Source organism: Budorcas taxicolor, chromosome 6 (genome assembly GCF_023091745.1).
Source record: "Budorcas taxicolor isolate Tak-1 chromosome 6, Takin1.1, whole genome shotgun sequence".
NCBI lineage: Eukaryota > Metazoa > Chordata > Mammalia > Artiodactyla > Bovidae > Budorcas > Budorcas taxicolor.
In genome coordinates this window covers 58577612-58604828 of record NC_068915.1, presented here as the reverse complement: position 1 = coordinate 58604828, position 27217 = coordinate 58577612, and the positions used below count along the sequence as shown (strand labels likewise).

The 27217-nt window shown below is 41.0% G+C and overlaps 1 protein-coding gene across 2 annotated transcripts in view; it reads right to left on the bottom strand.

The window, feature by feature from the left end:
* The window catches only part of FAM114A1 (family with sequence similarity 114 member A1), a 66116-nt gene that overhangs the window by 16876 nt on the left and 22023 nt on the right, over positions 1–27217 (bottom strand). For both annotated transcript variants that reach the window (XM_052642078.1, XM_052642077.1), the window contains exons 4-8: positions 18162–18275; positions 17934–18040; positions 15433–15567; positions 10142–10294; positions 1932–2055 (exon numbers count right to left, since the gene is read on the bottom strand). In XM_052642078.1, the coding sequence (XP_052498038.1) occupies positions 1932–2055; positions 10142–10294; positions 15433–15567; positions 17934–18040; positions 18162–18275 (633 nt within the window). The remainder of the gene's footprint in view (positions 1–1931; positions 2056–10141; positions 10295–15432; positions 15568–17933; positions 18041–18161; positions 18276–27217) is intronic.

The following is a 27217-nucleotide window of genomic DNA, read 5'->3' as shown; positions in this document are numbered from 1 at the left end:
GCAAAAGAGGCATCTACATTAGTTCATCTTGGGTCCATAATACAAACCATAGGACCTTTGACAGCTAGTGTCTTAGTTTCTTCATTATTAAAGCAAAGACAAGGCTGTCATCCTTTGTGACTTCATAGCAACACGCAAATGCTCAGAAACGTTGCTCTCCAGCTGTCTCTTTGATACTGACCTTTTTCTATGCTGCAGGGTAATTGATTCTTCTATCTTGATGCAATGAGCATAAATCTCATTAAACTTAAGGCACATAAGGTCAGTATGTGGGAATAAGGGGGCGATATTTTTTAAATGACAGTTTGCAAATGCTTAGAATAATACTGCCCTGAACATCTAGGCTGAAGCATTTGAGCTCCTGTGTTTGAGCTTTGATTAAAGGTATGTATTGGGCTTCCCTCATAGCTCAGTTGGTAAAGAATCCGCCTGTAATGCAGGAGACCCCAGTATGATTCCTGGGTCGGGAATATCCCCTGGAGAAGGGATAGGCTATCCATTCCAGTATTCTTAGGCTTCCCTTGTGGCTCAGCTGGTAAAGAATCTGCCTGCAATGTGGGAGACCTGGGTTTGATCCCTGGGTTGGGAAGATCCCCTGGAGAAGGGAAAGGCTACCCACTCCAGTATTCTGACCTGGAGAATTCTATGGACTGCGTAGTCCATGGGGTCACAAAGAGTCAGACAAGACTGAGTGACTTTCTTTTTAAAGGTATGTATCACGCCGGGGCACAAAATGCTTCCAGAGACTGGATAATATGAATGTACATTATCACAAGAACAACTGTAAATAAAAGCTATAGCTTATTGCATCTTTGCTATTTTCCTGGCATTGTGTTAGCATGTCTGATAACTAGAACAGCTAACACTTTGAGCAGTTCCATGTACCAGGCACTGTAATATACATTTTTACGTATATTATCTAATTTGATCCTTACAATAGCCCTTGGGAATAGGTATCACTGTCTCCATTGTATAGGTAAAATACTGAGTTTCAGAAAGGTTATATACCTTGTTCAAGGCCAAGTAGCAAGTAAGTAGTAAAAATGTGGCATGTAAGACCCTTCAGAGGATCCTAGGAGAAGCCAGCCTTGTGTGTCCACGCTTGCTTAAATTTTCAGCATAACCTACACAAATCAATGGCAGTTGCAGTGCATGGTGATGACATCACTCACTCTCCATGTACATAGCAAATGCTTTACTAGATTCTGCTCCCAAAGGGACAACCTAATCATTAAGCACATCCAACCTGGAGAACATCTTGGCCCCTCCCAAGGAAGCCTGGCCTCTCACAAGATCGCTTCTAGTCTCCTTGGGTCGTGTCATCACCTGGCTGGAAGCGTGTCGTGGGAGGGTGCATCTGGCTCACTGCAGCGACTGACAACCTGACACTCCAAGCCCTGGTGTACTGTGCGCTTTTCTCAGAACTGTACTTTCGGGGGGAAGGCCACTTACAAACACACCCTAACTCCTACACACAGAAGTTAAAAGGAAGGAGAAAAAAATGAAAAGAAATCCACTCAAAGACCTACCTACCGTCAAAGCCAACCACATTCAACGACTTCCACGTGCAGACAAAAAATTCGACACTGCAGCATAAACTCTAGCCATCAGAGCCCCTGTTGAGTGTACCGTGCTCTTTGATCATTCAGCCAGATGCATTTGCTGTGTGCCTGTGACATGCTGGACATCAGAGAAGTAAAGGCGCCTGACTCAGGAGCTCCCACCCAGAGGAAGGGAGGATTGTGACCAGTGTGACCAGCTCCTGTGACAAGAGCAGGGGCGCAGAGCTGGGAAGTGAGCAGGAGTGCTCAGTGAGCAGGAGTGCTGAATTAGTGCCTCTCCCGTTTAAATGGCTGTGCTTATTAACAGCAGCTTCATAAGGATGACAACAACAGTTTGTCTTGCTATTTTATCTGGTTATTTTTCTTTACCTTGCACTTCTTGATTCTCTTCATTCTCGAATACTTTGGCTGCAAAGATGTCTTTAATGGAAATTAGGTCATTTTTTAAGACCTCCAGCTTCTCTCCATCAAGTGATGCTAAAAATGACTGAACCTGAGAAAAAGAAATAGGTCAGCATAACTGTCATCTTTTCTTCTCATTAATGATGTTTACATTCAGTTGTGCCCACTTCTCCCAGGTGATCTGTGGTGTGGGAGGTAACACTGGGTTGACTGTTGGATTAACTGCCTACTAATTGTGTAACTTTGGGTAAGTTACATAAACTCCCTGGGCCTCAGTCTTCTCATTTTTTACTTGAATGTATTTAACAGATAACGTTGTCAAATGTCAAAGATAAATTTAGGATGTACAGCATGTTAGTTTGATAGATGTGCACATTGTAATATGATTGCCATTGTAGCTATATTTCGTGCCTCTATTGCATTACATAGTTATCTTTTGTTTTTCGTCATTGAGAAAATTAAAACTTTAGTCTCTTACCAAGCTTGGTGATTATAGTGCCTAATTGCTGTCTGCATTCCTAATACTGCACATTAGCTCTCTATGGCTAAGTTACTACTTGTGCAAGTTTGTACCCTTAAACAATATCAGTCATATCCTCCCACCTATCCTGGGCTAACCACCATTTTACTGCTTTTTATGAGTTTGACCTTTTTAGATTCCACATACAAGTAATAACATACAACATTTGTCTTCCTCTTTCTGAGTTATCTCACGTAGCTTAAGGAGCCCAAGGTCCATTCATGTTGTCATAATCGGGAGGGTGTTCTTCTTTCTCATGGCTGAATAATGTCCCATTGTGTATATATATTACACCCTTTTTAATCCATTTATTTGTTTATGGGCATTTAGGATATTTCCATGTCTTGGCTATAGTGAACAGAACTGCAATGAAACATGGGAGTGCTGATATCTCTTGTAAGTATTGTTTCTGGCTTCCTCAAAAAATTAAAAATACATCTATAATATGATCGAACAATTCTACACACCCAAAGGAAGTTCTCTGTTTTAAAGTGAGATCCACACTTCACTGTGATCCTTTGCAGTTAAGGAAACAATGAATGTGAAGGACATTGCACAAATGCACATAGCAGATGCTAAGTAAGTGGTGGTGGCAGCTCCATCCAAGCGGCTAAAAACACACCTCGGTGTCAACCCTCGATTCTAACATCTTACTAATTCCTATTTGCCGGGAGCCAGCGTGAGGAATCCCACCCGTGACAAGGTCATGTGGCAGAGATCTGATGGGCAAGGCGAGTCAGATCTCAGGGTGTCCCCCTGGTATTTCCTGAGCATGTACCCACAAAACCAAAAATCTGCCAGCCTTTGTACTCTGCTTTTCCACTCTTCTGACACACTCTGGAAAAAGTCAACTCAGGGCTTTAGTCTTCTGCATTTGAAAGGGATGTTTCAGTTAAACCCCCTCTGATAACTCTCTAGCTTGCCTAACAGGTTCCCCGGGACCTCTTACAGCTTGTGAATTGCTTACAGCCCCCAACCAGGAGAGGCACAAAGCTTAAAGCATCTTAAAGATACAGAGCCTTTTCTAAAGAGCTAAAAATCATATTGGTGACGGGTTTTCACTGTTGACTCAATGATTGCTGCCAGGCCTCCATATTCTTTATCTTTTAGGGACCTGGGAGGATGTTAATCAATGTAAATGGGATATGGAAAAAGGTATATAGTAGTTTTGATGTTAGCAACACTAGACTTTTGAGTTAATTACTTTTCTTTTGTTATAAATCACTGTACTCCTTTTACTTGTTATAAATTGCTGTATCTTTGCTATGTAAGAATGTAACTTTATTTAGTGCTTTCTGAGAGTGGCACCAGACTTTGAGAAGAACAACACAAATAAGTCTTCTGGTTGACAAACCCTTATCAGAAAAAAAGGCTGTAAAATGTTAATTGGCCCTTTTGGCCAGAAGATGATGTAAATCACCTAAGACTTGTGTATACAACTAGGTATGCAGAGAGAAAAGCCTGGTTTTGATAAGAGTCTGGGCTGCTAACGCTGCATAATTTTGTATTACCCATAGATCTCTATGTACAATCAAAAAGGTATAAAAGGCCTTTCTAGACAATAGAGGCTGGGCCAGTCACTGGACTGGTTTCCCCCGTGTCTTCTCTTTACTCTAATATCTGGCTGAATTCCCATCTGGGGCGTGGAGGCTCGCCATGTCTACTTACTTCTCCCGGCTTCTAAGATCCGTAAGAGAGAGAGCCCAAGGTGGGGCACTCTCCGATATTCAAACGGACGCCGGTGGCCTAACATAGATTGTGCAAGCGTAAACCAAGTTATTCAGCCTCTTTTCTCCACTTAATTTTCCTACTACACTATTTCTTCCTAATCTAATTTTATATTAATAAATAAATAAGTGTTTTCCTCGCCAATGCTGTCCCCACTTCAAATTCCCTGGATCTACTGGGGCTGGACCCCGGCACCTATTCTTACCAATCATGTGACTTTGGGTAATTTACTTAACCTTTCTATGACTCAGTCTTCTTATCTCTAAGTGAGAACTAATAGCATCAACCATATAAGATTGTTTTGAAGGTTAAATGAAATGATGTACTCAAGAGTACTTATTGTGGTGGTCAATAAATTATATATATAATGAAAATAAAGATATATGTAAAACAGAAAACAAACTTATGGTTACCAAAGGGGAGAAGGAGAGAGGGAGGAACAAATTAGGAATGTGGCATTAACAGATACAAATGACTACACATAAAATAGACGTACAACAGAGATTCACTGTATAGCACAGAGAGTTGTATTCAATATCCTGTTATAATCTATAATGGAATATAATCCAAAAAAATAACTGAATAACTTTGCTATATTCCTGAAACTAACAGAAGATTGTAAAGCAACTATAATTCAATAAAAATGGGTATGTAAACAAATAGATATTGTATATCACAGGTATACATATAAACACACTTGCTAGATGTTTTATTGTATAGGAGTTACAAAAATGTAACAAGACATATTTTTATTCTCAGAGATCTTGCAGTCTGAAGGAGGGAGGCCCAGATGACCTGAAACAGCCACACCAAGTGTGAATGCAGTAATGGGGTGGGGGGTGCTCCCAAGGAGGGGCTGCAGTGCCCTTTGGGGAAGCGAGAGGGTGGGCAGGGACACTGCACAGAGGATCTTGCTTGAACTGACACGCTCCCTGCCCACTGTTCTTCAGAACACCTCTTTTGCAATCGTCCTTCAGAAATTCTTAGAAATCACCTGGATAGATGGCCAGGCAACCTCTGTGAATCCAAAGACCAATGTGAAATTCCAAAATGGTCACAGTGAATGGAGAACCATACAGAAAGTAAAGTCTGACTATAAAGTTGGAAGGTTTTAAATTTGTCATTCTGTAGGTTAACGCTTGCCCTGTAGGTTAACACTAGCTGCCATAGTCTGTGGGTTGTGGATTTTTGAAATTTACTTTATTTTCGGTTGTGCTGCGTGAGTGCTATGCTGTGCTTAGTTGCTCAGTTGTGCCCGACTCTTTGTGACCCCAGGGACTGCAGCCTGCCAGGCTCCTCTGTTCATGGGGATTCTCCAGGCAAGAATACTGGAGTGGGTTGCCATGCCCTCCTCCAGGGGATCTTCCCAACCCAGGGATCAAACGGGGGTCTCCTGCATTGCAGCACTGCATCCAGATTCTTTACAGTCTGAGCCACTAGGAAAGCTGGTGCTGTGTGAGGGCTTTCTCTAGTTGTGGCAAGCAGGGGCTACTCTCTAGTTGAGGTACATGGGCTTCTCATTGTGTTGGCTTCTCTTGTTGCAGAGCACAGGCCCTGAAAGTACACAAGCTTCAGCAGTTGCTGCACATGAGCTCAGTAGTTGTGGCTCGAGGGTTCCAGAGCATGGGCTCATTAATTGTGGCACACGAGCTCAGCTGCCCTGTGGCATGTGGGATCTTCCCAACTGGGGATGGAACCAGTGTCTCTTGCATTGCAAGGTAGATTCTTTCTTTTTTAACTTATTTTTTAAACAGCATATTTTCTAAATAGCATTTTTCTCAGAGTAAAGAAAAATGGGTAATAAAGTACAATGCTGAGTGGAAATGGATATGCACATGTGGGACCTCTTGGTTCCTCCATGTATTCTGAGGGTAGCCATCCCCCGGGAGTGAATGCATTGGGGTTTTATGCTTTGGGTATTTCCCAGGAAGGGTTCTTTTTAGTGAAGGACTCTTTGGTTAGCATCTTTCTATTACAGCATCTCTCTTGCTTCTTCCTAGTTCATTCCATTATGCCAAGATGATGTGCATTAAATCTTTACTTCAATCCAATAATAAATAATAAATAACTATGCACTCCTCAATAAATATTCATGGAATGCTGACTATATACTTGGCACCCATGCCCAAGTGCTGTCGGGGACACCAGGGTAGAAAGTCTGGTGTGGGGGTGACATTTTGAGGATTCTTGTTTACTCTTTTGATTAACTATTGGGTATATAAAATACTATAAAAATATTAGTTTTTCCTTAAGATTCATAGTACACCACACTGCCATGCCTATTGCCATCCTAGTATCAGTCTTGTAGGTAGTAAGGATTCCTTATCATTCTGTACACCCTGTCTAAGTTTTAGCCAATGGCATGTTAGCAGAGGAAATGTGTATCATTTCCAGGTTACAGCTTTTAAAAACTGGGCACTCCCCTCTATATTCTCTCGCCTCATGCTGATGGAATGAAGGAGACAATGAGTTCCTAGAGAAGAATGAAATCCAACACGTTAGACTTGGACATAGAGGAAGCCGCAGAGGCAAAAGGACGTGCCTGTCCAGAGCCTGCACTCTCTCATCTAGATCACTCTCCAGGTGACTGCAGGTTTCCTTCTGAAGTCTGTATGGACCTCTTCGCCAGGCTGTGCTCCCTATGGAGGGACCATCTACCAGGGGATGTACCCCTAAGCCCAAGGAATGGACAAAGGTGGCTGTTTGCAGGGGTTGTGTATGTGCTTAAACTGGGGCATCCTCGCACGTGCCCATGAGGTTCCCTGAGGTGAGAGACCGCTCAGGGACAGTGAAGACAAAAGGAAGAGAGCAGATGGGAGGGTGATGTGGAAACGTGGGGAGTCTAAAGATTCTAAATGGGAACCTGGCCTTCTGGGCCATTATGAAAGTACATTTGTCAAAGAAGAATGATAATTTCTTTTTTTTTCTGGCCATGCCATGCGGCACATGGGATCTTAATAAAGGGACTGAACCATGCCTCCTGCACTGGAAGCATGGAATCTTAACCACCGAATCCCCAGGGAAGTCCCAGAAAATATTTTCTTTAACAGTTTGTTTCCAAAAGCTCTTTAACTTTTAAATATGTGGTATGTGTTGGGTTACCTGGTGAAGTGTAAAATGTCTAATTGAATTCCAGGTAAACAATGAATGTTTTCTTGGTATGAGTGTATATCTTAAATATTACACAGGACATGTTTGTACTAAAAAAGTATTCATTGTTTATCTAAAGTTAAAATTTAATTAGCCATCTTGATTTTTATTTGCTAAATCTGACAATCCCAGGAGGGTCTCCATTTGTATTCTTGCCAGAAGTCTGCGAACATTAGGATGGAACTAGTGGAGCCAGAAGATGGACAGAGCCTGGCTTCTGGATCCTTAAATGCTGGAAAGCTGACTGCTGACCAGACACTCATACCTTGGAGAAACACTATAGCTTTAAAAAAAAAAATTTTAATTGGAGGATAATTGCTTTGGAATATAGGTTTAAGAGGGTGGGGATCTCTATAGTTTTTGACCCATATTTTTTAGAACGATTAATTATAACATCCAGTAAGTACTATTACGGGCTTCCCTGGTGGCTCAGCCATAAAGAATTCACCTGCAATGGAGGATATTCAGGTTTGATCCCTGGGTTGGGAAGATCCCCTGGAGAAGGAAATGGCAACCCACTCCAGTATTCTTGCCTGGGAAATCCCATGGACAGAGGAGCCTGGCAGGCAAGACTTAGCAACTAAACAACAATAACAACAACAGGTATTATTACTAAGACAAGAAAAGCTCTGTATTTCTCACAATGAAAAACTATGAAAGTCTCCAGGCTGGGGAAAGAGAGATAAGCCTGTGGGAGCAGTCTGCAAACAGAGGGCAATGCCCACCTCCAGGGACTAAACCTCCTTCCTGGCAACATTAGTCCTTTGGGGCTGTTTGGACCCCAGAGCTCTTTTATAGCCTGACCTACAGTGGGAGCAGCTTATGTCTTTCTTCTACCATGATAGCTTTGAGGGGATGTGCTTCTCTGTAATGTTTTCAATAATAATAACAAATAAATATGTAAGAACGGATAAAAAATAAAGTGTCACTGACATTATATATGCATATACATATATATGCATAAAATGGCAGCTAACATTCATTGACTGCCTATTATGTACTAGGCAAGTTGCAGCTAGCTTTGCATGGATTATCTCATTTAATTTTTTAAATAGTTCTATGAAGTAGATTATTATCATTCCCATTTCATAGATAAGGAGATTGAGGTAAGATAGGTCCAAAATCATACTACAGCTACTAAGTGGCATTTGATCACATAATGTCTGACCCCAAACCCTGCTTTTGTAGGGAAAAGTTGGTGTTTCAGTGGAAAATGGTATTTTCTAGATCAGTTTACCAGATTATCAGATTCTGATTCCATGGGAGCAGTTTTATAAATCTGTAATGTAGATACCTGATAGCAGTGCAAAATAATTTGTCTATAGACATGTGAACAAGTTTTGCCCAGTGGAGGGACAAGCTCCCCTCCTATGGAAAATCAGATTTGTGTCCATTTGCATATTCATTTCAAAATTGCTTTATTTTATATGAATTTGTACTTATTTGGCTTTTCCTTTGAACCAGTTATAACATCTGACTGGTTCTTTCATTTAATTAATGAGTTAAATAAATTCTTTAATTTGTGTTCATTTGGTAGGTATCTTCATGAGTCATGATTTTGCTTTAAAAAAAATTATCCGTTAACAGTTTAACCACAAGACTGTCAGTGATGGCTGATGGATAACTAGAAAGGAAATAAACACATTGTAACTTGTAACTGTATAATCTTGGGTGTGTATGGAGGGTGGGGTGGTGTCCATCCTGTTTGGTTCTTGGTTGCCTGTTATATGGCAGAGGTCATCTTTCCCTGATAAGGTGAGTTTCATGAATGTCTCAACCCCTCAAATTCCACATTTAAGAAGACGAGGCCTAGAGAGAGTCAAATATCACTTTTTCCTTCTTCCTTTCCTTGGAAAGAACTTGAACTTCCTTCCAAGATCAGTTTCCCATCTGAGGCCCTGCCTCTCCCCAGGGAATGTTACTGGGCTTCTCACAGGAGGTCCAGAGGATACTGCCCTGTGACCTCCATTGGAAAAACACCCCAGAGCACAGTCAACCTGAGGTGCACACAAAAGAGTAATATCCACAATTAAATGAGTCAATAGTTTTGAAGTGCTTAGATTAGTCATTATATAAATGCCATGTAAGTATTAAGTAAAAACACATTTGAACATGGACATGCATACCACATAAATCCTTTTCTAAAAATAAAAGAGAAATCACAAGCTCTGCTGACTTCCACTCTTCAAGTTTTGTTTCTCTGGGATCACAGTGCGAGGGTGTGAACGTGCAGGGCTGTGAGGTAATTTCCCAGAGTTCTGTTCAGGAGCATCCCTAAACAGAGCTTTAATGCCCAGTAAGACAGTCCTGCCCTTCACGGCCCAGGCATTCTAACAAATGAGTGAATAAATAACCATACCACCCGTGAAACTAAGTGTATTGAACCCTGCAGTCTGCTAGAAGCATCAGCTGCTTTGTTGCCACCGGGTAGAAATGAGGAAGGACATGGCCGGTAGCTCTGATCTGGGTACCACGGCACCAAAGAGGGGCACAGGCCAGGTGCCGACAGTCAGGTTTCTGCACGCCTTTTGCGCAGAGAGGTGGGGGTGGTGATGATTCGTATCATGATGGCCCTCTTGGGACTGGTGACAGGGAACAGCTTGGCAAGGAACAGAGAGGAAATAATACGGAGCCTGAGCAGCTCATCGGGCCATAAGTGATTGTGACCTCAGCACAGAAACGAGGCTCTAAAAATGAGGTATTATAATAACAGATTTTCTTTCACGTTTAAGAAAACACACTCATGAACATGCTACTTCCAACGACAGGACAGGCATACCTTGCTTTCGCTTTCATTGGACAGAATTTCCAGGGCTTCCAGGTGTGACAAACCTTGATACTCATCAAACAGCATCCCATAGTGTGCGGTCCTCTCGGCCGTGAGCTGCTGTGCCAGCCTCTGCTTCTCCTTCTCTTTGGCCTCCCGTAACATCTGCACAAACACACATTTGTACATTAGATGTATGCTTAAAAGCCCCATTTACTCCAAGATGTAGGGGGAGATGAACACTGACTTGGTACTAGTGAAGAGTAGGTTTTAGTCACTTTGGAATTTCTGCAAAAATGACTTTTTTTAAAAAAAGGTAGAGGAGTTTTTCTTTCCTTATTTTTTGGCCACATCACACAGCTTGCAGAATCTTAGTTCCCTGACCAGGGACTGAACTCATTCTCCCTGCAATGGAAGCATGGAGCTCTAACCACTGTACTGCCACCTTCCCCTAAAATGACTTTTTAGATTAATTTTACCCACAGTTTTCCACATAATATTCTACTTTGGATTCTTCATGTTCATAGGTACACAACAAAACAAAGCAAAAATCCTACTCCCAAGAATAGTATTGAAAAGAAGGAAAGCAAAACAGTGGTTTCCACTGAAGTGTTTTCTGTGTGTGTGATTAATCTTATTTTTTTTAATGTCCAGATTTTCTATATAAGCAAATTTAATGTACACTGGGAAAGCTGAATCTATTGTGAGAGGATTAATTGCAACTTGTACACCTAGGCAGACTTCAAAGAAAAAATAAGTTGATATGATTTAATTTGAATTATTTAAAAATTTTTTGTGTGTGGTTATTAAACATCTTCAATTAAAAAATAATAAAATATAACCTCAAGTATATTCCTCACCAGATACCTAATATAAATGTAAATATTAATATAAATAAATGTTAGCTTATCAATTTTTAGATTGGTTTTGAGAAAAATGACTGTGAACTGACTTCCTCTTCAGGTTGATCATTTTTTTCCAGTTATGTTTCTATTGATTAAATAGTAAAACAGTAAACACAAGTTGACCAGTTACTCATAATTTCCTGCACTTCCTTTCTTTGATTCTAAGCACCTTTTATTTGATTCCTTATCAAGGTTACTGTGACATTGTTTATAGGGTTCTTTAATATCTGTGAAGAGCACCATAAATGCACTGGCCACTAAAAGGTCACAAGGGGAAGATCATAAAAGAATAGATTTTGGTTTTTATTAGCTGTCAATAAAACAGTCAGCCTTGTTCTCCTTGTCAGTTCCTGAGGTTGTTAGCCCAAAACCCAATAGGCTACAGAAAGAATTCACCCTCCTGTCTGTTTTCAAGACTGAATAAGCACAAGGTTTGAATTTTAAAATTTTCAAAACCACCTCTGGGAATTGTTAACACTTACACAATAAAAGCCAACTACCCTCACTGACCTCACTGGCTTGGTTGTGGTGAAATAAAGTAACAAAGCGACACTGAAATTGCTTCCTGATTGCCCTCTTTCTGGGCGTCCCAGGTGGTGCTAGCGGCCAAGAATCCACCTGCCAGTGCAGGAGATGCAAGAGATGTGGGTTCAATCCCCGGGTCAGGCAGATCCCCTGGAGAAGAAAATGGCAGCCCACTCCAGTATGCTTGCCTGGGAAATCCCATGGACAGAGAGAGGAGTCTGGTGGGCTACAGTCCATGGGGTCACAAAGAGTTGGACATGACTGAGCTGGTATTATTCTTTACCCTCTTTCTGGTCTATTTTTTCTTTCTTTCTTTTTTTTTAACAGCACTCATCCTCTTCTAAAATATGAGATGATGTGCATTGTTTGTTTGTCCCTCCTCACTAGAACAAAATCTCCAATTTTAACCAGTGATGGTCTCAAATGCTTAGAACAGTGTCTAGCACATAGTGGACATTCAAAATGCATTTGTGGAATGCATTGTGGAATGTGTTGTGGAATGATTGAATGAATGAATAATTACTGTTTGGAAGGGGGCTGAAGGGGGTAATGTTGTGGCCATCCAGTATAAACTGGCCATGTGAATCATAGGTGCAATGCTGAGATGTATCCCAGAGTGTTCCCTGGTGGTTCAGCTGGTAAGGAATCTGCCTGCAATGTAGGAGACCTGGGTTTGATCCCTGGGCTGGGAAGATCCCTTAGAGAAGAGAATGGCTACCTACTCCAGTATTCCGGCCTGGAGAATTCCATGGACTGTATAGTCCATGGGTCGTAAAGGGTTGGACGCGACTGAGTGTCTTTCCCTTTCACTTTCAGATGTGCCAGTCAGTCCAGTCACTCAGTTGTGTCTGACTCTTTGCGACCCCATGAATCGCAGCACGCCAGGCCTCCCTGTCCATCACCAACTCCCGGAGTTCACTCAGACTCACGTCCATCGAGTCCGTGATGCCATCCAGCCATCTCATCCTCGGTCGTCCCCTTCTCCTCCTGCCCTCAATCCCTCCCAGCATCAGGGTCTTTTCCAATGAGTCAACTCTTCACATGAGGTGGCCAAAGTACTGGAGTTTCAGCTTTAGCATCATTCCTTCCAAAGAACACCCAGGACTGATCTCCTTCAGAATGGACTGGTTGGATCTCCTTGCAGTCCAAGGGACTCTCAAGAGTCTTCTCCAACACCACAGTTCAAAAGCATCAATTCTTCAGCGCTCAGCCTTCTTCACAGTCCAACTCTCACATCCATACATGACTACGGGAAAAACCATAGCCTTGACTAGACGGATCTTTGTTGGCAAAGTAATGTCTCTGCTTTTAAATATGCTATTTAGATGTGTAACTACAAACAAATGCAAATGGCAAGTGTGTATTCTTGGGTGACACATTTCTATGAGCATTGCTACTTACTTTTTTAGTAAGTAAGTACACTGAATGCAGAGGTAACAAAAAATTGTGATGGTGGCACAAAAACTATGGTAATCTGGGAACTTGACCAGGTCTAGTTCTTCACTTCGCAAGAGTGTAAACTTAGGCCAAAGATTCACAGACTTAGTTTCTGAACTTGGTCACATTTCCCTCCCATACTGCCTCCTTCCTGACTATAATCAAATTTATATATATGTATAAATTTATGTATACATATATAACATGTTTATATGTAAGTACAAGTCTGTATAAATAATATACATTACATACATGAATATATAGATATCTTTTATTTCTATATATATATTTATTTCTATATATATATATATGGGTATCAATTTATACATATAGGAAAAGTGAAAGTCACTCAGTCATGTCTGACTCTTTGCAACCCCATGGACTGTAGGCTACTAGGCTCCTCGGTTCCTGGAATTTTCCAGGCAAGAATACTGGAGTGGGTAGCCATTTCCTTCTCCAGGGGATCTTCTTGACCCTGGGCTGCACAGGAATGCTTACACTGTGGGAATGAAAGATAAACCCTTTTCATTCTAAGCCACACTGATACTTGGGTTGTTATTGCTATTATTGGTTTTGTTTTATTTTGCATTTTTGCAGCATCTAATGTTAATGGCCTGATTAATACAAAATCTATTTGCTTCTTTAAGGATCAAGAGGTTAATGGTCTAGCTGACTCTGCCAAGTCTCTACTAGGGCTATGACATCAGATTGGTTACATGTGGGTTATTATGGAAGTGTGTGTTAGTTGCTCAGTCCTGTCTGACTCTTTGTGACCCCACGGTCTGTAGCCCGCCAGGCTTCTCTGTCCATGGGATTCTCTAGGCAAGAAAACTGGAGTGGGTAGCCATTCCTTTCTCCAGGAGATCGTCCCGATCCAGGGATTGAACCTGGGTCTCCTGCACTGCAGGCAGATTTCCCATCACCTGTGCCTCCAGGGAAGCCCCTACAGTGGAACAGCCAGGGAGAAATCACCTAGAAATCAAATTCTTAGGAGCTGCCACAGCTGAGATCACCTGTTTTCAGTGATATCTCCTTTGTGGCTTTCTAGTACTGAGTCATGGGAAGACCTGTTTGTCCTGCCTGTGAAATTTATAAAATCCTGCATCTGCTGCTCGTGATTTTGGTAAGACATAGAGAGACCTGGTATGTCAGACTCTTAAAGGGGAAGAGGTATAGGGGCACGGCTGACACTATGGGGTCTGAGCTGGGCATGTGCTGTATGAAGGAGCAAGTTCAATATTAGAGTTTTGTATTTGGAAAATAAGATAAATATTACTTTTAATTGGGTACTGTAAGTAAAGCAAAACATAAATTCTTCATATCATACTTCTCAAGGAGGAAAACTTTACAGCTGGAAGTGTGACAGAAGTCCAACCTTGCATATAGTAAAAGAAACATAGACTAAGATTCCACTGAGATAGCATTTTTACCTATCATCTTGACACATAAAAATGACAATGATAAGAACTAATATTACTGGGTGCAAACTATGACTCAGGTTCTCTTCTAAGTCATGTAATCCGCACAACAAAGCTATTAGTAGGTATTGCTGGTCCCAGTGTACAGAGGAGTAATCTGAAGAACAGAAGGGTTAAGTCATCTGCTCAAGGTCATGGAGCTAGAACCTGGTAGAGCTAGAATATGATGGTACTGCAAACTGAATGTTGGTGTTTCCCCAAAATTCTTTTGTTGAAACATAATCCCTGGTGTGATGGTATTAGGAGGTGAGGCCTTCAGGAGGTGATTAGATCACAAGGGTGGACCCCTCACAAATAGGATTCAGGTCCTTATGAAAGAAATCCAGAGCGATCCTTCACCTTCTTCCACCATGTGAAGAATCTGGGAGAACATCAGCTTGCAAATTGTAAAGCAGGCCTTTAATCAGATACTGAATCTACTGTTGCTCTGACCTTCAACTTGCCAGACTCCAGAATTTTGAGAAATAAATGTTCGTTGTTTATAAGCCCCTCAGCCTATGGTATTCTCCTATAGCAGCTGAATGGACTAAGATGAATGGTATCAATGGAATTATCTTTAAGAAATTATTAAGTATGTATAATTTATATTTAATAAACCAAGATACAAAAGAGTTGGTTAGTATGCTAGTATTTGGTTGAAAAAGTTTGTATACATACATGCGCATATACATATATATATATTTAGCTATATTTACCTATACAACCATATCTATATCTAAACCTGTCTATATAATATCTCTGATAGAATCTGTGAGAAGCTGTTAACAATGATTAACAATGATTGTATTCCATGAAGAGTGGCTGGGGAAAGTGGCATATTAAAATTTCAATTTCCACTCCCTGCTATTTCATGTCTTTGAATTTGACATGTGCTTTAAAATATCTATTAAAGAAGATAAATAAAATTTTATTTACTTTATTGACTGAAAGAACAAATCACAAAAGTACATAATCCCACCTGAGATAAAGAAACAGTTCTCTCCATGAGTGTCTTGGTCCGCTTAAAACCTGGGTCACTTTCTGCAAGGACATTCATGGTTTTCTTGCCGATGAATTCCAAAGCATCAAGACCACCAGTTAAGACACTTTTACCCTGCCAGTGAGGTAATTGCATGAGATTAGGTTTTTACATTTTGCTATTTCGAGACAGTCAGCACCTCCTGGAATGCACTATCTTCAAATATTAAAAGCAATATGAAGTCACAATTTTTTCTCATCAGGAGATTTACCATCAATTTAATCCTGTTTTCTTTTCCTTAGAAGAGCATATATCATATAATTTGTAGGACATACAATGTTATTTTAAAAAGGTGCTTAAGAAAACCAAAACATTTTAAGGATTAATTTTATTGGTGTGAGTGAATAGGTATGCTTCTAAGACAAAAAATTAATAGATGACCCAGTTCCTGATTTTGTTTGAAACAATTTTAACCCAAGTAACAGAATTATTTGGAGCAGTCTATAAAAATGTCAAATAGTCTTGCCAATTTGGGGAATTCTTTAATCTAGGGCCCTAGAGTGTAGGACCCTCAGGCTGTTTCGATGGCTCTTGCACACTTTCAGAAAATAGCAATAACTGCCTATAATTAGTATATTCATGGAATACGACAGGTTGATACATGTTTCTGGCTCTAGAAATTATCCTATTATGTAGTTATCCTCTGCAAATTGCTTTGCCAGCCACTGTTTCCCTTTTTAAAAAAGAGTAAAACCACCAAGATTAACTTAGATAAACTGTACATAATAAATAGAACTGCATACATTTCTTTGCAACACCTTGTCTATACCCCAAGTACACAACTACAATTACAATCTGCATATATCTGTGTTTTCTCACCTTACATGAGTTTGCATAAGTCATATTTTAATATTACTATAACATTTCATTATTTTAATGCATTATCCATTTTTCAAAATTATCACTTCAGTAGCAATATTCTATTTCATTGATTAATATACTTTATTAGTCATCTCTGTTTTAGATACTTAGACTTTGTTTTCAGATTTGGAAGCCAATCAATAATCACACTAGAAAACAGTTTCTTAAATGTACATATTTTGGGAAGACTAGGAGATAACAACAATTACACTTTGGCATAATTTAAAATTTATTTTCTCCTGACATCCTGAGGCTTACTTCAGCGGAGAATAAAACTGAAGGATGGAGGGACTTTGGCAGATTTGGTGGGGGGTGGGGTGCTGGAGCTTGGGCCAAGGGAGAACTGGAAGGTTGGAAAGCACACGGAAAGGAATGTGAGGAAGCTGAGGACAGATTCAGAGGGCCCTGGATTGTAGCTCTGGGAGACCATGAATTCACTCCTTGTACTAGAGATAATGAAAGCATTCCACTCAATTCCCAGCTCTACAACCCTCTCTGCACGTCTGCCGTGGACATACTGAACTTGTACTCCCAAAATATATTAGCTGACTCCTAAAACACGTTAGCTACCCGCTTCTCCCTGCTTAGTCTAGAGTACTTCAAGTAGCAAGGAGAGGAACAGCCATTTCCTATTTCTGGCAAGCCCTTGACATGAAGCCTGAGTAAGACGCCTCCATATGTGTCCACAGCCCGCTCATCTCATATGCCTTTCCATCTGATAACTGTTGAGTTGCCTTCATCTTCCAGCATGTTATTATGCCCTCTTGTCTGTCAGCTTATGCCCAGCATCTAGCATAGCTCTTGGTATATAATGAGAGCTAACTACCTTTTTTAAAAAAGTGAATGAATGAATAAATTGGAAATGAGCCATAGTTTATGAAAAACTAGCTGTTTGATTTTAAAAGCAGAAAGTAAACCTTTTCTTCTGATCCTGAAGACCAGTTAGCTGCTTCATTTCAGCTGGGGTGTGTCCTTCTTTTATTCATTATTCATCAGTGTCTTGTCAGTAACAAGCTTTTTAAGCTTCTGTAAGAGGAAGGGGCCAGGGAAGGAGCCTGCTATTCAAGGAAAGAGAGGAGAGGGAACTGGGAGGTAGGAATGGAGGAAGAATGTTGGTCTTATTATCTGGAAACACGTTAGAAACATCTTGGGGATGCTCCTGATTCTTTACTGGTATGTGTATATACATACTTAGAATCACTTCATATTTTTCAGATTGAAGGTTAAGAGACACAGAACATTTCGGAAAAACAACTGTCCCAGCTCTAAGAAACAGCCCTCCCTCCCTGGTAAACAGAGACTGTCCTTGCTGCTGGAAAGGACACTGTTAAATCAGACTGAAAAATATTCTTTCTAAGCAGCTCCTTTCTTTTAAACATAAAGTATATTTCATTTTGTTCTTATCATCTTGGTTCCAAGGTTATGCCTACTCTGTCGGAGAAAGCATAACAAAACCATAATCAAAAGTTTTGAGCAAGGTCATCTTTTCTCTGATGTATCTAGGTCACTGGTAAATAGAAATATCAAAAGAAGGCACAGGCAGACCTCAGGGAAAACAGAGGAAGCAGCTAATGACTCACTGTGTTCTGAACCGCATTGGTAATGGCTGACAGCATGCCCCGAGACCCCGAGGAAGGGGAAGTGGGTGGGCTTTCTGCGGGGCTCTGATCTGCGGCTGCATCGGCTACTAAAGAGAAAAACACCCTTTTAGAGTTTGTTTTGCTGATCTGAACTTGGAAATCTATATTTGCGCACATGGTGTAATATAGCCCAAGTCCAAGAAACACCCAAATAAATGCACCACTCACTTTGAGAGACTTCATTTTCATCATGAGGTTGGGCCCCTTCGGAAGAGCCAGAGTTCACACTATGAATCCGGAGGGTGGCCCCCGCCTTTTCCTTCACTGCTGTCAATCCATGACCTGTCAGGAAAGAAAACACGGTTCATAGATACAATAGAAGCCCACGGTCTGCAGGTTCCATAACTCATGTCCTCCTGTAAGCTGGAGGTCAATAGCCCAGTTGTGGGAGAATGTGGTGGTTAACAGCACAGACTTTATGAGCCCTTGGGCGTGGGCTCCAGTCTGAGCTCAGCTTCACGTCTGCCTAGCTGGGGGACTTTTGAGAAGTTCTCAACCTCTCTGTGACTCAGTTTCTCCACTACGCTGTTGTGAGGAGCAAATAAGATAAACACATGTAAAGGTTTATTTTTCCCTTATTTCTCACACTATCCAATGAGCAACCTGGGGTTCCCCGCCCAAGATATTATCTGTGAACGGTATTCCTGTCTTAGCCTCTTTCTTCTTTTCTAAGTCTCTCAGGGTGGGCATGCATCCTTATGCTTGGATTTTTTGCATGTCTATCCCATTGCAGGTGCTCAATTACTGTTTGTTGAACTGAAATCAGTCGCACCTTAACAAGCTCTTTCAAAGCGCTAGTCATCTGTTTAGCACAGTCTCTGTGTGTGACAGCCCGGTCTGGAGACATGTCAAGATCCAAAGGCAAGCCAGTGGGAAAACCAGGAAGGGCACACAATAGTTGCCCTGACATTTGTCTTTAGCAGTAACAGTCCAAACACAAGAATAGTCAGGGTGAGGGGCACTGATCTTACTCCATCTTTGGACAATGCCTGTATTTCCTGGAGCTGGCACAGTGGGTAATCAATAACTATTTAGTGAATACAGAGCTGAACTTCCCATCTACTCTCTCACTACTACTACACACACACACACACACACACACACACACACACACACACACACTGCTTGGCTTGATAGAAATATAGTTTTATCTACATTTTATTTTGGCACAATATTTTTTTCTCTTTAGAGGATCCCATGATTCTCAAACCAAACAAACAAAAAAAACAAACGCTGATAGTCTAGTGATATCTTAAGTGGCTATTTGAGCTCTTGAAGGAAAAGCAGCCTGGGCTGCCATCATCACAGCACTCACCTCCCCCCAGGGCCTGGGGAGAAGATGGAAAATGTCATTCGGGACCTGGACAACTGCAGGTTGTTGAAACCCAAGGCAAAAGCAATAATAATACATGGTGGGAAGGGGAATCCCAAGTCACAACATGATTTGAGAGCCAAAGAGAACGGTCTAGTCATAGAGGACACTGTTAAAATGACCAACTGTCATCTCCTGAGTGACAGAAAGATATGGATGAACCTCAAACCCAAAGAATCATATTTTATCAATTTTAACCTTATTTATTAGTGAAGCGAAGTGAAGTGAAGTCGCTCAGTCGTGTCCGACTCTTTGCAACCCGTGGACTATAGCCCACCAAACTCCTCCGTCCATGGGATTCTCCAGGCAAGAATACTGGAGTGGGTTGCCATTTCCTTCTCCAGGGGATCTTCCCGACCCAGGGATCGAACCCAAGTCTCCCACATTGCAGGCAGACGCTTTAACCTCTGCACCACCAGGGTCTTAAACATAGCACTGAAATTTACCAAACTGATATAGGATTAATTATATCCAGTGGGAATCACCTGGTATTATACACTCTCTAGAAACCACTGAAAATTAGGAAACACTATTTACAATGTTCACAACATTAATTACATACAGAAATATGTAACTATATTCATGTGTAGGTCATTAGACACAGTTTGAATTCATTATTGTTACTTTTTTAAAAGATGCACTGTAACTGCCAAAACTAAGGCTTGAATTGATTTCAATTAGTTTAAAGCATTTCAATGGAAACTTGTTGGAGTTTCAGTAACACATTTAAGCTATGGGATATAATTTTGTTGTTGTTGTTTAGTCAGTAAGTCCTGTCTGACTCTTTGCAACCCTATGGAGTGTAGCCCACTAGGTTCCTCTGTCCATGAGATTCTCCAGGCAAGAATACTGGAGTGATCTGCCATGCCCTCCTCTAGGAGATCTTCCTGACCCAGGGATCAAACCCACATCTCCTGCATTGGCGGGGTGGATTTTTTAACCACTGAGCCACTTGGAAAGCCCACGGGATGTAATTATCTCACATTTACATTCTGAGACCATATTCCTTGACATCCTTTAAAAACATATATATATATATAATTGCTATTTCCTTCTCCAAGGGATCTTCCCGACCCAGGGATCGAACCCAGGTCTCCCACATTGCAGGCAGACGCTTTAACCTCTGAGCCACCAGGGAAGCCCTAGTGGCACCCCACTCCAGTGCTCTTGCCTGGAGAATCCCATGGACGGAGGAGCCTGGCAGGCTGCAGTCCATGGGGTCGCTGAGTCAGACACGACTGAGCGACTTCACTTTCACTTTTCACTTTCATGCATTGGAGAAGGCAATGGCACCCCACTCCAGTGCTCTTGCCTGGAGAATCCCAGGGACGGAGGAGCCTGGTGGGCTGCAGTCCATGGAGTCGCTGAGTCAGACACGACTGAGCGACTTCACTTTCACTTTTCACTTTCATGCATTGGAGAAGGAAATGGCACCCCACTCCAGTACTCTTGCCTGGAGAATCCCATGGACGGAGGAGCCTGGTGGGCTGCCGTCTCTGGGGTCACACAGAGTCAGACATGACTGAAGCGACTTAGCAGCAGCATACATATATATATATGTATATAACACATATATATTCCAAAGGAAATAACATACATTCAAATCTCAATCCATGATTCTCATTTAGATTTCTGGGAGCTAAAACCAAGGAATAAATAAATTTCGGAAGGCTAGGAGGCAATTGCTACATCTTCTTTGTGGAAATCATTCAAGAGAGATGACTTCACATCCTTCCCCGAGATCATTCACAGTTTACGAACCTCACTGTGATCACATTCTCTTTCACCTTCTCCACCTCTTGCAGGTTAGGACCATGTCTGAATCTTTTCCTGGGGAAGAAGTGCTTCTCACCATCTCAGAACACAAACAATCATGGATATATATACACCATCTGCCTCTTTGTTTCAGCAAGGAAATACCATTTTATGTGCATAATAAGTAGAATGTGTTTGTTGAACGGACATGACAATAGGCTGCTACTTCAACCACACACACACACACACACACACACACACACACAGCTCTATTTAGGTATAATCGATATATAGATTTGTACATACTTAAAATTTCCTCCAATTGTATTTTCTAACTAACAATTCTTTTTTTCTGAATTCTTTTGTTAGTGAAAGTACATCTTTACAACATTCTACTAGAAATATAAATCTATGGTTTTTTATAGCTAAGTTTTAGGCTCTATGCCACACCCTACTTTGAAGAATAACTTCTAAAACTTTACTTAGTGTGACATCTAGTGCCCAGAATAAGGAATAAGATGGAGTCATTGTTGCCTTTTAACAGAGTAATTATTCTCAAAGATACTGATTTGGGTCTTTCAATAACAGAGAAAAACAACCAGCATGAGTAATAGTCTAGGGTATAGCTCATGAATTCTTCACATGACATCATGAACCCCCAAGAAGTGAACCCGTCCAAATTCCATGATTCGAAAGATGAATATCCTCTATCCTTTGACTTACTGCAGTAAAAAGAAGGTGCATAAAGCAACGATGGTAAGATAATAATGCTGTGATGCTGCGTCATTAGAAACCAATGCTAAATGACTGTCTGGTATTTAACTTATCATCTCTACTCTAGCGCAAAATGCCCTAAACGTAGGAGTCAGGAGTCTTGTGGAGGAATTTAGTTCCATCAGTTATTAGCCATGTGGACTTGGTGACTTTTCTGAGTCTCTGCTGCTGGATCTTTCCTGAAAGGAGGATGATAACATCTGCCTTCCAGGGTTTTGTTAGGTTACTGAGGAGAAATACGTGAAACCCTTGGGACTGGGTCAACATTACTGAGCACAATGTCCCAGGCACTGGAACCTATTTTCAGTAATTTGTCTCATATAATCCTTTCATGATAAAGTAAAGAATATTATTCTACTCATTTCATGATTGAGGACACTGATACCCGGTGACGTGAAAATAGCTTGCCTAAGATCCCAAAGCCAAGAAGTGGCAGAGGCAGGATCTGAACCCAATCTTTCTGACTCTAACTCTCACATGCGCCATCACAATGTTCTATTAATAAAGTCTTACATGCTATCTGTAGTTGATTAAATGTCATTTTAGTCCTATTTCTATAACTCCTTGCAAATCAGACAATCAGGAGCTTCCTCATTCTTAAAACATTGCGTGTGTTAGTCGCTCAGTCGTGTTCGACTCTTTGTGACGCTACGGACTGTAGCCTGCCAGGCTCCTCTGTCCATGGGATTTTCCAGGCAAGAATACTGGAGTGAAAGGCCATTCCCTTCTCCAGGGAGATGCGTATATTCCATATTGAACATCTTTACACATTTATCTTAATAAGCTTTGGTAAAGAGTCAACACTGGGGCTGCTGGGTAGAAGGCTCATGAATTCAGGATTTCATCAGTAGTGCTGATTGCTCTTCTGAGGGTTGCACCAATTTCTACTCTTCTTCAGGTGAATTTTGGAAACAGAACAGTTTAAAAGTATTGACTGCCTTTCAGACTCTACTAGCAATGAATTCAAGATATTTATAAAAAGTTGTGAGAAGTAGCTGTTGAGAAAAACACACAGATGGTGTTGCTGCACTCAACATAAGTAAGCTTCATGGCAGCAAAAAGTGGAGCCAGTCCATCTTCCTTTCGGGAAAGTCTTCTCTCTCCATTATGCTGGTTGATGTCCAGTCTGTAATCATGTACTCACTCCTCTTTGGGCTCAAAATTGACAAAAAGAGTTTCTGAACTCACAGTGTTTGCTTCACCACCACACAGGAATTCATTAATCCTGGGCCCTAGTCATAGTTTGAAAGGATTGTGAACAAACTCCAAGCATTAATCCTATTATCTTTGGTATTGATATTTGAAAATTTTCACATCCTCAGCAATATCACCTTTAAAAACGAATCCATGTGATATTGAGAGTGAAATACCTAGTAAAGGGTTCTTACTGCAGCGTCATTCTGACAAGTTTGCCGTTCTCTGTGATAAACACTGTCATTATTTCTGACAGTGCTGGTAGAAGATGTTCATTAAAAAGTGCAGAAGGAAAACATCATGTAACTCATGAGTGTGTAGGGAAGGAGAACAATGACAACTTTGAAAAGGTAAATACACAGATCAGCTCTCCCTTGCCCTTCTCAGGTACCCTAGCATAGAGGTGTTGGGACTCATAAAACTGTCAAAACTAGAATTTTAAATAAACAAGTGGGCCTTTTGTAGTATCTGGAAATAAGTTGCTCTATTCTACTATAGAATTTTTACCTTGGCATATTTGTATATGTCTCAGCATTGTCGACTTTCATTTTGGTTACTAGTCTATCACTTGGCAATATATTCTACACATAAATCAAGTCTCTACAGTGCTTGTGGGAAATCACATCTGTTTCTCACAATAGTACTTTGAAATTATCATTAAAATCTTTTTATTCTTTTTTTTTTTTTTACATTTTCCTTCTGCCTCTGTTTTCTGACTGGATCTTAAATAATAACCATTTTTATTGCATTTTATGAACTCATCCAAAGGCATGGGTGGCAGCTGATCAAGTCTTGTTAGAATGTAATTAATAGTGTGGCTGTAAATGAAACCAGCACAGGAGTTATGGCCTCTCCAAAAACAATTGTTGGCTGAGAGATGTCTAATTTTATATAAGCATTGGGAAGGTTGCTTTTTCATTTCCTTGTAATCTTGGGGGTCAAAGTAGTGAGTCAAAAGATAAAATATAAAAACACAGTGTAGAAAAAGTCAATTTTGTATATTTTTCTACTCAGCACAGTAGTTACAAATATCTTTCTCTTGCTGCATAGAGCCACAGTCTATGGAATCATTATATTTCAGAAGTTGGAGGGAATCTTAGAATTTCTCAAGTCGTTCCACACACACTTTTCCAAGGAAGGAAGCTGAGCCTATAGAGGCTCAGGGCATAGTGTAGCTAGTTAGTGACACTTCTTTGTGTTCACAAGTTAGTGGCAGTCGGGATCAGGGCTCTCAGGTTTTATGAGTCCTGATACAATGTGTTTTCCAAGAGAGAACCACCTCTAAATCTTTCCATTCTTTAATTACTCTCTTGCCGGCTCTTAAACAGTTCTAACAATTGTGCCTGCAGTTTTTCAACAACTGTAACAGTACTGGTTTCTATTTGTAATGCTCAATCGACAGCTCTGAATTTCTTTAGGGACTTTGTGTCTTGCACAGTTTTATCTGCTACTGGAATTACCCTGAGGGTAACATCAGGTTTCTGAGTACCAATCAATTGCAATAGAAGGTGTGGTTATTTTCTTCCTTTATTTTCCACCGGCGATTTATAAACCTTCAAGAGCCTGTCGGCTGTTCTGAGTGCTCTGTTTTCCAGGAAGTTTCTTTGCCCTGTGATAATAAACTCAATGCTGCAAAGCCCATTATTCCATGTGCATAACGGAAGGCCTGCCTCGCTTGCCTGTCTTAATTCAAAGGTTGCAGCTCAAGATAGACCACAATTTAGGACAGCGTCTATAAATTCCTCAAGCTTCTGTAAGAAGGTGGTTGAATCCTATTTTAACCAACTCTATTTCAGGCTGTGAGCCTGACTGACACCTCTCCACTTGTGGGACACATGATCCCTGTTACCTTTGGGGAGTCAAATTACCAATCACCTCCGCTGCCTGTTTCCAGCCTTGGAACCTACGACTTCAGCCTTCCCTCATGCTACAAGTTTTAGTTCTCCACCAGGTCCACAAAAATACTTATCTCATCTTAAAGTATACATTGCTATCATTTTAGCCACTATTACTTTGTAAAGTTACAGCCCGTCTTAATCAGAAATCCCCAAAATATACCTTGTGAATGAGTTAGGGATGGTATTCAGCTATCACTACTGCATTCATTTGGGTTGTGATGACCAGTGATGATGAACACAGTCTCTACTTCTCTAAAGATGGCTCCAGTTTTTCCAATGGGACTCTTAGAGTGAGTATCGATATTTCAAAATTTCTTTGCTCTCCCTCATATGCCCTTTGGTTGTTGGGGGTACAAACAAGAGAAAATGCCAAGATTAAAATGCTTTTCAAAATTCTAGCATGTAGCTAGAGCCATTAAAAAATATTAAGATTCTGGAATTGGTGGTTTAACTGTTAAGGATTTCAAACAGAAAAGGGAGGCGTGGTAGGTAGAACTGAGAGACCACTCCCAAGATTCTTACCCCTGGCAGATACACCCATGACTCCCCACCACCACCAATTTGATGGTGGTGGTTGTTGTTTAGTCACTAAGTCATATCTGACTCTTTGCAACCCCATGAACTCCAGGCTCCTCTGTCCTCCACTATCTCCCAGAGTTTTCTCAAATTCATGTCCACTGAGTCAGTGGTACCATCCAACCATCTCATCCTCTGCCACCCCCTTCTCCTTTTGCCTTCAATTTCTCCCAGCATCGGGGTCTTTTCCAATGAATTGGCTCTTTGCATCAGGAGGCCAAAATATTAGAGCTTCAGCTTCAGCATGGGTCCTTTCAATTAATCTTCAGGGTTGATTTCCTTAATGATTGACTGGTTTGATCTTGCTGTCCAAGGGACTCTCAAGAGTCTTCTCCAGCACAATTTGAAAGCATTCATTCTTCAGCGCTCAGTCTTCTTTATGATCCAACTCTCCCATTCGAAAAGGAAATTGCAACCCATTCCAGTACGCTTGCCTGGAGAATCCCATGGACAGAGGAGCCTGGTGGGCTACACAGTCCATATGGTTGCAAAGAGTTGGACACAACTGAAGTGACTTCGCATTAGCACTGGAAAAACCATAGCTTTGAGGATACTGAGCTTTGTTGGCAAAGTGATATCTCTACTTTTTAATATGCTGTCTAGGTTTGTCATAGTTTTCCTTCTAGGGAGCAGGAGTCTGTTAATTTGAGAGTGATCAGGATTGTGAATACGATGGGATTCACTCCCATAATTCAATTCAATTCAGTCGCTCAGTGGTGTCTGACTCTTTGTGACCCCCATGGGCTGCTAGTGCAGTAGCTTCAGGAGATGTCAGTTCAATCCCTGGGTCAGGAAGTTCTGGACACCATTATAACTGGAAGCACCCAAAACATTATACTGTTTTATGACATAAAGCATGAAGAGAGTGGTATAACTTGGTGATCAAGTAATATACTGTTTCAGACATCATAATTTCAAAAACTTTTAGACTCCACATTTTTAGTTTTGGTTCAGAAAGCATGCCAGTCCTGAGTACTGTCAGTGGCAAGATCCATTTGGGAGTCACTAAAAGCTCAAACATTTTCCCTAGAAAGCAAGATGCTTGCAGTGCCTGTCCTTACTCTAATAAGAGACTCTGTCCTGTTCAGAAAACAAAACAGGCTTCTCTACTTTAATCTGACTAATTTTGTCCATCTGCTTGTGTATTGGGTTGGTCAAAAAGTTCGTTTGTGTCTTTGGCCAACCCAAAGTATCCACAGTATACCTGGCCCTTCAAGTAGCAAAAGAAAAAAAATCTACTTTTCAGGCTCTCAGCAGAGAGCAATGTTTATTTGATCACCGTCTATCTACTCCTTGCCACAGCTCTCCAGGCATGGAATTAGGAGAATGCAATAAATCCATTCTTCCAGGCATCTAAATTCTATCAAATTAGATACCTGCCCCTTCAACGGTCTGTGACCACGGTTCATTGGAGTAGGGCCAGAGACTATTGATTTTAGGAGTAACTGTGAATTGGACCAATTCATGGCCCATCACAAGATCCTTATGCCACAGACCATAGGAGAACACCTGAGTTAGATGATCTGAAAGCAGTGTTACCTGTGACTTCCTATGTTCTGCCTGTCACTCTCCACACTCAAGACGAAATGTCGAGGCTAGGTCATCTGAGACATGTTCATGTTATATCTTCAGTGTTCATGAAGAGTATACACAAG